The sequence below is a fragment of the Gymnoscopelus microlampas genome, assembly GCF_963454915.1.
Source record: "Gymnoscopelus microlampas genome assembly, chromosome: 9".
NCBI classification, from domain to species: Eukaryota; Metazoa; Chordata; class Actinopteri; order Myctophiformes; family Myctophidae; genus Gymnoscopelus; species Gymnoscopelus microlampas.
The window spans coordinates 15,621,981-15,635,914 of NC_139946.1; the positions used below are offsets into that span (position 1 = coordinate 15,621,981).

General features: G+C 42.9%; 1 protein-coding gene across 1 annotated transcript; it reads right to left on the minus strand.

The window, feature by feature from the left end:
• Positions 1-272: 272 nt before the first annotated feature.
• LOC311051234 (protein NLRC3-like) lies at positions 273-9,148 on the minus strand (the record flags this gene model as incomplete). Its single annotated transcript, XM_084065711.1, has 6 exons — positions 9,075-9,148; positions 7,313-7,426; positions 3,878-3,953; positions 2,879-3,092; positions 551-2,348; positions 273-453 (listed from the first exon to the last, which is right to left on the minus strand). The coding sequence occupies exons 1-6, from the start codon at positions 9,140-9,142 to the stop codon at positions 273-275; spliced, it is 2,451 nt and encodes an 816-aa protein (XP_083921837.1). The 5' UTR covers positions 9,143-9,148.
• Positions 9,149-13,934: the final 4,786 nt, after the last annotated feature.

Genomic DNA, 13,934 nt, shown 5'->3' on the forward strand with positions numbered 1-13,934 from the left:
GGTTGGAGCGCAGAGCTGAGGTCAGAGAAGAACAGCCTTTCTCTGTGACCAGACATCCTGACAAACTACACACACACACACACACACACACACACACACACACACACACACACACACACACACACACACACACACACACACACACACACACACACACACACACACACACACACACACACACACACACACACACAAGAAGTTTCACAATGTTACATTCTGTTCCATTGAATTTAGAAACATATTTGGTTATATTTAAACACAGTTGAACACAGTTATACTGACTTGAGGGTCTCCAGCATGCAGTGTGGACTCCCCAGTCCCACAGCCAGCAGGGTTACGCCAGAATCCTGAAGGTCATTGTTGCTCAGATCCACTTCTCTCAGAGTAGAGCTGGAGCTGAGGACTGACGACAACTCCTGACAGCAACTCTCTGACAGGTTACAGCCACTTAGCCTGAAGAAGCATTAGTGGTAACGATTGTTTTATTTGATTTTCTTTCAAAGAAAGACCATAACATATATTAAATATATCCAATTATCAATGAACCTACAGAGCTTTATTGGAGGCTTTGAGCACAGGCAGAAGCCCTAGAAGAGCTTCCTCTGAAGCGGAGTATTTCTTCAGGTCAAACACGTCCAGGTCCTTTTCTGAAGACAGTAACATGAAGACCAGAGCTGACCACTGAGCAGGAGAGAGCTTGTCTGTGGAGAGATGTCCTGATGTCAGGTACTGTTGGATGTCCTCCTCTAGAGAATGATCATTCATCTCGTTCAGACAGTGGAACAGATTGATGCTTCTCTCTGGAGATGGATTCTCCCTGATCTTCTTCTTGATGTATTTGATTGTTTTAAGATTGGTCTGGAAGCTATTTCCTGTCTGTATCAGTCTTTGCAGCAGTTTCTGATTGGTCTCCAAAGAGAGGCCGAGCAAGAAACGGAGGAACAAGTCCAGGTGTCCATTTGGACTCTGTAAGGCCTTGTCTACAGCACTTTGGTAGAGTTGATTTAAATTAGGTTGGCCACCAAATACGTTGGACCAAATGGAGGTTGTTTGTGGTCCTGACAGTAAGTTGACACCATCGTTGACGAAGGACACAAAGACATAAAGAGCAGCGAGAAACTCCTGAACACTAAGATGAACAAAGCAGAACACTGTGTCCTTGTACATACCATACTCCTCTTTAAAGATCTGTGTAAACATTCCAGAGTACACAGAGGCATCTCTGATATCAATGCTACACTCTCTCAGGTCTGCTTCATAGAAGATCAGGTTGCCTTTCTCTAGCTGTTCAAATGCCAGTTTTCCCAAAGACAGAATGATCTTGGTATTTTCTGGATTCTGGTCAGAATGTGTCTGAGCTTCATCATGATATTTCACTTTCTTCTGTTTGGACTGAACCAACATGAAGTGGAGGTACATCTCAGTCAGGTACTTTGGCAGCAATCCTTTCACATCTGTTCTCAAAATGTCCTCCAGAACAGCGGCAGTGATCAAACAGAAGACTGGAATGTGACACATGATGTGGAGGCTTTTGGTTTTCTTGACGTGTGAGATGATTGGGCGTGCCTGCTTCTCATCCCCGAATCTCTTGATGAAGTACTCCTCCTTCTGTGGATCGGTGAATCCTCTCACCTCTGTCACCCTATCAACATAATCAGTTGGGATCTGATTGGCTGCTGCAGGTCGTGTAGTTATCCAGATGCGAGCAGAGGGAAGCAGTTTACCGTTGATAAGGTTGGTCAGCAGCACGTCCACCGAGGTTGGCTTTGTGACATCAGTTACAATCTCAGTGTTCTGGAAGAGAGGAAGCCTCAATTCATCTAATCCATCAAGGATGAACACAACTTGGAACTCTTTTAAGCTGCAGATCCCTCGTTCCTTGATTTCACCAAAGAAGTGATGAAGAAGTCCCAACAAGCTGTACTTCTTCTCTTTTATCAGATTCAGCTCTCGGAAAGTGAGGGGAAACATGAAGTTGATATTCTGGTTGGCTTTATCTTCAGCCCAGTCCAGAGCATACTTCTGAGCTAACACTGTTTTACCAATGCCGGCCACTCCCTTTGTCATCACTGTTCTGATTGGTTCATCTTGTCCAGGTAAGGGTTTAAAGATGTCTTCACATTTGATTGGTCTCTCTGGTCTTGCTGGTTTCCTGGATGCTGTTTCAATCTGTCTGACTTCATGTTCTTTATTGACCTCTCCACTGCCTCCCTCTGTGATGTAGAGCTCTGTGAAGATCTGATTCAGAAGTGTTGGGTTTCCCTCTTTAGCAATCCACTCTGACACATTCTTACACTTCTTCCTCAGAGTAGATTTGAGTTGTTGTTGACTGACAGGAGCAAGAGTTTCTAAATGACCAAAGCATGGAAGACACCAGTGAGTATATATGTTAACGTAAGTGACCTCTCAGATAGTAATTAAAAAACCTTAGAATATCTGTATAATTATTATTACTGTTGTTATTGTTGTCATGTTGCTGTTAGCAGAGTATTGCTTTTAGCTGCATATACCTGTATGACTAGTGACAATTAAATCCTAAAGATGTTTGATTCTTGGTGTGTCTACTACACTTCTGATACAGATTAAAGTTATCCTTTCCGTATGCACATGTGGAAGGGTATTATTAGTCCTATTATTATTTTGATATAAAGTAACACACATAAGTTATAGTTTTTCCAGCTTATTGTGTGAATTGTTTCTAAGAATCATAGAGATCTGCTTGGACATAATATATGTTTACATTGACCATAGAGTTGTTGACTTTACTATCACTATCACTATCTTACTATCTTACTGATCTCCATCATATTAAAGGTGTGAATAAAGACTTTCTTACTGCTCTCCATCATGTTAAAGGTGTGAATAAAGACTTTCTCACTGATCTCCAGGATGTCAGCCAGCTTCTCCTGCTTCAGACTCCTCAGGAGGTGCAGTGTGATCTTCAGAGCTCCCTTTGTGATGCTTCTCCTCTCCTCCTCATCCTCACCCTCCTCCCTCTGACTCTCTAAGCATTCTGGGTAATCTGTTGTCAGAACCCTCTGGAACCTCTTCATCTCTTTCTTCACTAATGTTACCAGATTCTCTTCAAGCAGCTGAAACACATAATAATATAATAACGTTTAAATTAACAATATTGAATTGATTGATTGGTTGGGGCAGACTAAGGACCAGACGGGGGGATTATATCTCCATGCTGGCCATGGAACGCCTCAGGATCCCCCAGTATGAAGTGACTAATGTTGTCTGAGTTACTTATTGAGTATATATGCGTTTCAAAACTGTGTTTTGAAATGCTGAGGAAGGCCGACGTGCCGAAACGCGTCCGTTTCTCTAGATAGACTGTCTGCTGTGGCTGTTCACCCTAAAGAAATACATCAAGAATATAACTGAAGAGAGTGCGGATGTTCCTTTATTATATGAATTGATTTAAAGTCCATCACTTTTAATTACACTGGGTAACAGTGTACTGGTCATTTTCACAGTGTCATGGAAGAAAGGTCTTGGTAATGTAATATCTCCCTAAAGCAAACTGATGTCCTTGTGATGAAGGTGAATTGTCATCAAACAATAAATACCAAACCTCAAACACACTTTGAGTGTTTAAAATAATATATAATATAATTATAAAAAGTTAATTTATGAACTAGTCCTATGAGAAGTGTTCCTCATTGTAAAACCCAGTTCATAAGACTGGCTCAGAGAACAATGGCAAAAAGTAAAATAAAGTTATAATAGATGTTTCAGGCATTTCAGTCTTCATGGACAAATACAGTTCATGTGGGATCAAATGCTTTGGTGGACACACAGCCTACGTGTCTCTATTGTGATCAAGTCATCATGTTATTTGTAGATATAGTAAAGATTTACATTGACATACCTTAAATATGGAGTCCAGCTCTGTTTGATGTTCCTGAGCTGACTGACCACTGGGACCCTGAGATATCTGCTGGTCTCTGTGGAGGACGCACGCGCGCACACACACACACACACACACACACACACACACACACACACACACAGACACACACACACACACACACACACACACACACACACACACACACACACACACACACTCTATTTAAATAAAAGTTTAATGTGTGACTAGCTGATGAATAAATGTAATGTTTGATGTTGGTTGTCATGGTGACAGGGTTGATCAGCAGAGAGCAGAGTCTCCTGAACCCAGCTGTGTCTCCATGAAGAGTGACAATCTTTGACTTGATTTTTTAACACAATTCAAGTCAAATTAGCCACATTTCAACAAGATAGATTAAGCTGGTAAATAAATATTATATATAAATATTATTGACTAAAATGAAAAAGTCATGACCCTCCTCTGTTTTCCTCCAGTAGACACCAGAGGCTCAGAGTCATTAAGTCATAAAGTCATTCAAGACGGCCAGTATTTTCAAAGCGGACATTATAATTATCTGTGGTTTATAACGTTGTTCAATATGTCACAATGTGATGCAATAATACATTATAATTATCTGTGGTTTATAACGTTGTTGAATATGTCACAATGTGATGCATTAATACATTATAATTATCTGTGGTTTATAACGTTGTTCAATATGTCACAATGTAATGCATTAATACATTATAATTATCTGTGGTTTATAACGTTGTTCAATATGTCACAATGTGATGCATTAATACAATATAATTATCTGTGGTTTATAACGTTGTTCAATATGTCACAATGTGATGCATTAATACATTATAATTATCTGTGGTTTATAACGTTGTTCAATATGTCACAATGTGATGCATTAATACATTATAATTATCTGTGGTTTATAACGTTGTTCAATATGTCACAATGTGATGCATTAATAGAAGGTCTGCTATGGAAAGGTCAGATTCCACTTGAAGGGTCCATTTGGTTACATGTTTTACTCTCTCAGAGTTAAATGAACACTGATATTTTTACTGTATACTCTGATGTGTCATTATCTTACAGCTGTGAAAACCATATGTTGTATATTATAATCAGCAGTGTTGTAAAGTTGTAATGCACTGCAAAAGGATTTATGATTTGTTGTTGAAGACTAAACATTATCACAATATGTAGGCTAGGCCTAAACCATTCATTTAATTTAGTTTTACAACATTTAGTTTAATGTTAAGACATTTATGTTTGGAGGAGAGTGATTATCCACACATGTTAAAAACACTTTATAAATAAGAAAGGAGTTCATAATATGTATTTAGATACAATAAAATCATTCGGAGGGAAAAGGTTAAAAGTAAAAAAATAAATAAATAAAAAAACCTCTCAAAAGAAAAAGCCCAAACAGTAAATTTACATGGCATCTATATTGAACACTAGACACATTTCACTAGATAATTTCATAATTATGTACTGTCTGTTGAAACAATAAAATTAAGTGCATCTTATAATGTGAGTTAGATATTAAACGTTATGATTATATGAGCTGTTTAAACATGTTCAGTATCAAAGTCTAACAACATCAGGGTGATTTCAGGCCAATGCAACATGATAACAGAGACAGTAGAGGTGGTTTTACTGGTTGTATATCTATCTGTAAATGCACAAAATGTGTGTCTGTGCACGCACGCACACATGCCTCTGTGTGTGTGTGTGTGTGTGTGTGTGTGTGTGCAGGCACGTGCACACAAAGACATGAAAGGGGACTCGAGCCTCTGCTCTTACCCGTCTGTAAAAAAGAGCCCTCTCCAGAATGGAAAAAAAGGTTTAAAAAAAGGAATTTCAACTGCCCCTAGTGGCCTAACGGTAAGGCTGACGGATGTGTCAGTAGATGTGTTGGATGCAACTTAATGTGAACTTTACTCAGGTATTTAGTTTGTCGCCGTACGACCTTCTATTAGCCTGTGTTATTAAAGAAAAACGGACGACAATGGCTAAAAATCAATCGAAAATTGGCGATCAATTTGATCAGTAGAGTTTAATAAATATTTTAATAAAACTAAATCATGTGTTTTTTTCTGTTAGTTTTACAAGCTGACCTCTGATCAGTAGAGCGGTGTCCATCTTTGAAGTCAATACGTCCTCCCTTGGAGCGGTCACTCTTCATGGAGACACAGCTGGGTTCAGGAGACTCTGCTCTCTGCTGATCAACCCTGACAGGAAGATAAGGAACCGTTCAGTGTTTAGAATGATCACTGGAGGAAGTTATCTGAAATAAAAAGACCTGACCCTCCTGATGACATAAATATATTTATCTTGACCCATCACAAGTGAGGGTCATGCCCTTCCACAGTCAAATGGTTTTATTTTCCTAAAAATTAAATCCAGACAAAATCTTGCTTTTAATTCTTTTTTTCTTCTATTCTCATTCCATCAGCATCAAGACTGTTTCAGTAAAAAGCTTAATTCCTGTACATACTAGTCAGAATTCATAATACGACTTATAGCGATCTTTTATTTGTTTCAACTGTAGCAGGCACCAGGTTTTTATTGAAAGGAGGCATATATAAGAGAGAGACCTATTAACGGATCAGAATGAATGAATCAACATTTTGTGTCAGTTTGAACAAAGTAAAATGTACTGGGTTCATTTATTTAAATCAAGTACTGTATGAAATAAACAGTGCCGTTAAAGCTGCTCACTGGTCATTTTAACTTTTTCAAAGTGAAATCAAGTAACTTTATCTGAGCCTCCATATACTACTGGTATAAAGGTAAGAAACAAAACAATGAGGTAGTCTTACTCTCTTGGTAAACATTAACCAAGAGGGGGGGGGGGGTGTATATGGGGGCATTTAACCTATCATAATATCAGGAGCAGTAGCGCTACAGGGAAACAGTTATGTCTTGCTCAGTGACACACATAGACAGGGAACCTTTGACACATAAACCAGCCTTCTCTACCCAGCTATGCCCCACCCCTCATTAAACTATATGATTATATGAGCAGTTTAAACATGTTGTTCCTTATCAAAGTAATAAAAACATAAGGCTGCTAGGTCAGGTGGTTTTATTGTGTCTATTAAATATTGAACATTAACTATTATTATAATCTACAGTACGTCTCATACCACTCATAGACTCCAAGCTGACCAAACATCAAGCTGCTTTCTGCCTCCAGAACTGGACAGCTACTAATCTTTACCAACACATTGAGGATGGTTTGAATGTAAACTAATAACTGGAGCATCTTTTTATAGATGTCTCTGCTGCCTATGACACAGCACTGTACAGAGGTCAACACACTACTGGACATGAACTGAACGTATGCTAAGTCATCAAAAACCTAAATAACAAACTCATTTAAGATGCTGCACTAACTGTAGGAAAGACATTGTGATAGTTTTACATTCTGACCTCTGATCAGTAGAGTGGTGTCCATCTTTGAAGTCAATACGTCCTCCCTTGGAGCGGTCACTCTTCATGGAGACACAGCTGGGTTCAGGAGACTCTGCTCTCTGCTGATCAACCCTGACAGGAAGATAAAGAACCGTTCAATGTTTAGAATGATCACTGGAGGATTTTAAAGTTCTCTGAAATAAAAAAGACCTGACCCTCCTGGTGACATGAATATATTTATCTTGTCCCATCACAAGTGAGGGTCATGCCCTTCCACAGTCAAACGGTTTTATTTTCCTAAAAATTAAATCCAGACAAAATCTTGCTTTTAATATTTTTTTTCTTCTATTCTCATTCCATCAGCATCAAGACTGTTTCAGTAAAAATCATAATTCCTGTAGATATTAGTCAGAATTCATAATACGACTTATTGCGATAATACAGTGTGAAACTAGCATTATAATGTGTCAATGCAGGTTTTGTTTTAAAGTCTCTCTCTCTCTTAATGGAAGTTGGCCAACAGCTTTTACATGCATTACCAAAATGTTATTTCACTTTTCTTTTTTTTAAGGCACAGGTGTGTGTGTGTGTGTGTGTGTGTGTGTGTGTGTGTGTGTGTGTGTGTGTGTGTGTGTGTGTGTGTGTGCACGCGCGTGCGTGCGTGTGTGCACGTACGCACATAAACCAGGCCTCTCTCCCCATCCAGCTATGTCTACCCCTCGTTAAACTTTATGATTATACAGCATGAACTGTTTCAACATGTTCCGTATCAAAGTGTAACAACATCAGGATGATAGCAGACCAACACAACACAATGACAAGCAGAGACATTAGAGGTCAGGTGGTTTTATTATGTCTATTAAATATTGAACATTAACTATTATTATAATTTACAGTACGTCTCATACCACTCATAGACTCCAAGCTGGTTTCTGCCCTGGCTGCTCCAATACTGGACAGTAGCTCCTTTACTATGTTTCATCTGTTTCAACTGAAAAGGGTCTCCACCCTCAGGCGGCCCTCCGACTGCCCCCCCCCCCCCCGCACCGGGGCCCTATCTCTCTCACCGTGTCTCTCTGGCCCTGTCCCTCTCCCCACCCTGTGTCACGCTCTCCCACGCTGTTAAGTTACACCTATTTCCTGTTAAGACACTTTATTGTGAAGGGGCGACAGATAAAGGAGAGGTGTTGCTGCTAAGTTGTTAATATAGTTCATATATGCCACAGACACTTTATTGTGAAGTAGGCTTGTGTAACAAGTAGGCTTACTCTTTTGGTAAACATTAACCAAGTGACACACATAAACAGAGACCCTTTAACACATAAACCAGCCTTCTCTACCCAGCTACGGCCACCCCTCATTAAACTTTATGATGATATGAGCAGTTTAAACATGTTGTTCCTTATCAAAGTGTAAAAACATAAAGGTGACAGGTCAGGTGGTTTTATGTCTATTACATTTTGTACATTAACTGTTATTATAATCTACAGCACGTCTCATACCACTCATAGACTCGAAGCTGACCAAACATCAAGCTGCTTTCTGCCTCCAGAACTGGACAGCTACTAATCTTTACCAACACATTGAGGATGGTTTGAATGTAAACTAAGCATCTTTTTATAGATGTCTCTGCTGCCTATGACACAGCAGTGTACAGAGGTCACCACACTACTGGACATGACCTGAACTTATGCTAAGTCATCAAAAACCTAAATAACAGACTAATTTAAGATGCTGCACTAACTGTAGGAAAGACATTGTGATAGTTTTACATCCTGACCTCTGATCAGTAGAGTGGTGTCCATCTTTGAAGGTAATAAATCCTTCCTTGGAGTGGTCACTCTTCATGGAGACACAGCTGGGTTCAGGAGACTCTGTTCTCTGCTGATCAACCCTGACAGGAAGATAAGGAACCGTTCAGTGTTTAGAATGATCACTGGAGGATTTTAAAGTTCTCTGAAAAAAAAAGACCTGACCCTCCTGGTGACATAAATATATTTATCTTGACCCATCACAATGCACTGACACAGTGAAATGGTGTCCTAAAAATTAAATACAGACAAAATTGTGCTTTTAATTTAGTTTTTCTTCTATTCTCATTCCATCGGCATCAAGACTGTTTCAGTAAAAATCATAATTCCTGTAGATACTAGTCAGAATTCATAATACGACTTATTGTGATAATACAGTGTGAAACTAGCATTATAATGTGTCAATGCAGGTTTTGTTTTAAAGTCTCTCTCTCTAAATGGCAGTTGGCCAACAGCTTTTACATGCATTACCAAAATGTTATTTCACTTATCTTTTTTTTTAAGGCACATATTTGTGTGTGTGTGTGTGTGTGTGTGTGTGTGTGTGTGTGTGTGTGTGTGTGTGTGTGTGTGTGTGTGCGCGTGTGTGCGTGTGTTTGTGTGCACATCACACACATAAAGCAGGCCTCTCTCCCCATCCAGCTATGTCTACCCCTCGTTAAACTTTATGATTATACAGCATGAACTGTTTCAACATGTTCCGTATCAAAGTGTAACAACATCAGGATGATAGCAGACCAACACAACACAATGACAATCAGAGACATTAGAGGTCAGGTGGTTTTATTATGTCTATTAAATATTGAACATTAACTATTATTATAATCTACAGTACGTCTCATACCTACGGGCCTCTCCATGGAGCACGACTGTGGATTTCTACTACATTACACTATACCACTACACTATACTGTATATTATCTTAACATCCTTATATTATACCATTATATACTGTATACACATTATTGTTGTACTATATTATATTATCATATACTATCTTACACTATTATATTTGTTACTATTGTTATTGTTACTACTTGTATCTCTTTCTGTCTCTCCTCTCTCTCTCTTCTTTCCCCCCGACACGGTCGAGGCAGAAGGCCCCCACCCTAGAGCCTAGGGTCCGCCTGACGTTTCTTCCAGTTAAGAGGGAGTTTTTCGTTGCCACTGTCGCAAAATTGCTTGTTCAGACTGTCGGGTCTCTGCTCTACATGTGAAGTGTCTTTATGGCCACCACTCATTAAACTATTGAAATTCCAGCCCCTGCCTCTCCAAACCCGTCCGTCCGTCCGTGTGTGTGTGTGTGTGTGTGTGTGTGTGTGTGTGTGTTGGTCAGAAGAGTTTAATAAAACTAAATCATGTGTTTTTTTCTGTTAGTTTTACATTCTGACCTCTGATCAGTAGAGTGGTGTCCATCTTTGAAGTCAATACGTCCTCCCTTGGAGCGGTCACTCTTCATGGAGACACAGCTGGGTTCAGGAGACTCTGCTCTCTGCTGATCAACCCTGACAGGAAGATAAGGAACCGTTCAGTGTTTAGAATGATCACTGGAGGATTTTAAAGTGCTCTGAAATAAAAAGACCTGACCCTCCTGGTGACATACATATATTTATCTTGACCCATCACAATGCACTGACACAGTGAAATGGTTTTATTTTCCTAAAAATTAAATCCAGACAAAATCTTGCTTTTAATTCTTTTTTTCTTCTACTCTCATTCCATCAGCATCAAGACTGTTTCAGTAAAAAGCTTAATTCCTGTACATACTAGTCAGAATTCATAATACGACTTATAGCGATCTTTTATTTGTTTCAACTGTAGCAGGCACCAGGTTTTTATTGAAAGGAGGCATATATAAGAGAGAGACCGAGAGTTATGCATATAACTAAGGTTCTACGAATTCCGGATGACCGCCAGAGGCAGTGTTTTCAACACCTGGATATTCATCGCGCGCTCGCGCATAGGTCGAATATTAATACCAACAAAGTCACTCGTGACCTGTGTACGCGCACGTCACCTATATAGGTACGGTGTACACAGCGATCATCCTCTTGAAATCTTTTCGTCGAGAATGAGATTCCGAGTGACAGTCAACTCTGGCGGTCATCCGGAATTCGTAGAACCTTAGTTATATGCATAACTCTCGTTCTACTTCATTCCTCCTGACCGCCAGAGGCAGTGTTTTCAACACCTGGATGACTAATACCAACATAGTCACGAGGAACCTGCCCTTACCTGACCATCAGTTGCAGGTTGAAGAGGCCGACAGCACCGCCATCGCCACGGGATGAGGGGCGGCCACGTTCACCCTATAGAAGCGGGCAAACGTGCAGGAGGAAGCCCACGCTGCTGCAGCACATATGTCAGCCAGTGGGACACCCCTCAATGCAGCCCAGGAGGTGGACACGCTCCTGGTCGAATGACATCTCACAGGAGGAACAGGCAAACCCTTGAGTTCGTAGGCCTGCAGAATGGCATCAACAATCCAGTGAGAAAGTCGTTGTTTGGACAGAGCACACCCTTTCCTGTGCCCTCCATAACAGAGAAACAGTGCGTCCGACTTCCGAAACACAGAAGTCACGTCCACATACTGCCTCAGGGCCCGGATGGGGCACAGCAACCCACCATCAGGATGCGATCCCTCCGTTCCTGGATGTGGGGCATAAGCCGTCAATCCGACAGGCTGGTTGATATGGAAGGCTGACAGCCTTTTAGGAAGAAAGGCGGGGTTGGGCCACATAGTAACCCCCGACCCATCCGAAGCCCACCTCAAACAGTCCCTAGCGACAGACAGGGCCTGGAGTTCTCCCACTCGCTTGGCAGATGTAATGGCGAGGAGGAAGGCGGTTTTAACCGACAGCCACCTGAGATCAGCCCGCTCCAGCGGCTCGAACGGCGGAGAACACAGTGCTTCTAGGACCGTAGGCAAGTCCCACGAGGGCACCCGAGTGACATGCGGGGGGTGCAATCTCAGAGCCCCCTTCAGATAGCGACTCACCAAAGGATGAGATCCCACAGTACGACCGTCCACCAGCCCATGCTGAGCCGAAATGGCGGCAACATACACCCTCATTGTAGAGGCTGAGAGCCCTTTATCCAGCAAAGTCTGTAGATAGCGGAGCAGCATTGGTACCGAGCACATGACTGGATCCGCCTGTTGGCCCTCACACCAACTACGGAACAATTTCCATCGGTTAGAGTACAGCGCTCTAGTGGAGGGTGCACGAGCGTTAAGCAAGGTATGGACAACCGCCTGGTCGCAGGAGTTCATCAGTGAACCCGGCCTCTCAGGGGCCAAACATGAAGCTGGAGCCGATCTGGCTGGTGATGCCAAATGCGGCCCCCTACTTGCGACAGGAGATCCGGCCTCGATGGGAGAGGCCAAGGTGCTCCGTTGAGAAGCCGTCGGATCATGGGAAACCATATCCTCCCCGGCCAGTATGGAGCCACCAGCAGCACCGTGTGACCGCATGTGGCGATTCTGTGAAGTGTCAGCCCGAGCAGCGGAATTGGAGGGAATGCGTACAAGAGGCAGTCTAGGGGCCATGGGTAGGCTAATGCGTCCTGCCCCAATGGACTGGTTGGATCCGACAGGGAGAACCACAGTCGACAGTGTGTTGATGTGCTCGAAGCAAACAGATCCACTTCTGCTCTCCCGTACCTCTCCCAGATCTCCTGGACCACTGAGGGGTCCAATCTCCACTCGCCTGGAGGAGGACTCTGGCGAGAAAGCATATCTGCAGCCTGGTTGTGAACACCTGGCAGATGTACTGCCCTGAGACTGGCAAGGCGAGGAAAAGCCCACTGAAGAAGTCTCTGAGCCTCCTGCAGAGACTGCCTGGACCTGACACCTCCCTGATGGTTCACATGGTAGACCGTTGACGTATTGTCTGATCGGACAAGGACATGTTTCCCTTCCAAGGCTGGAAGGAAATGTTTGAGGGCTAAGTACACTGCGCGGAGCTCCAGTGCATTTATATGTAGTCCCTGCTGAGCGGCCCAGGTTCCTCTGACTGTCCTGTGATTCCACACAGCCCCCCAGCCTGAGAGAGATGCATCCGTCACCACTATCTCCCGGCGAGAGGGTAGTGAGCCCATGGCGACGCCCCGGCACAGACTCGCCCTCCTTCTCCAGGGTTCTAGCAGCCCACGGCACTGGCTGGAGTTCCTCACCAGCCTCTTCTGGTGCCTCTTGGGGTCGAGGCCTAAGCCGTTGACCAACAGCTGCAGGGGGCGCAACGAAAGGAGTCCCAGGGGCACAATTGCGGATGCCGCAATCAATGTGCCCAGCAAACGAAGGAGCAGGCCGTATGTCAGCCTTGTACTCCCCCGTACACGAGCAACAAGGCCCACAATATCCTCCACTCTCCGCGGGGAGGGGCAGGCCCGCATTGAAACTGAGTTGAGGGCGATGCCGATGAACACAGTGGTTTGACTGGGAGCCAGAGAGCTCTTGGCGAGATTCACCGTGAGCCCTAGCTGAGCGGCATGGGCCAGAAGGGTGGACGTATCGCTGAGTGCCTGCTCTTGGTTCGAAGCACATACCAGCCAATCGTCTAAATACGGGAGGATCCGCATGCCTCTGGCTTGCAGCGGAGCAAGCGCCGCCGCTACGCATCTGGTGAAGATCCGGGGGGCGAGAGAGAGCCCGAATGGGAGCACCCGGAACTGATAAGCCCGCTCCTTGAAAGCAAAGCGGAGAAACTGTCTGTGGTGTGGTGCTATTGGCACATGAAAATAAGCATCTTTCAGGTCGATGCTTGTGAACCAATCGTTTTCTGACACAGCCTGGAGAACATCCACTGTGCGCAGCATTCGGAAACGAAAAA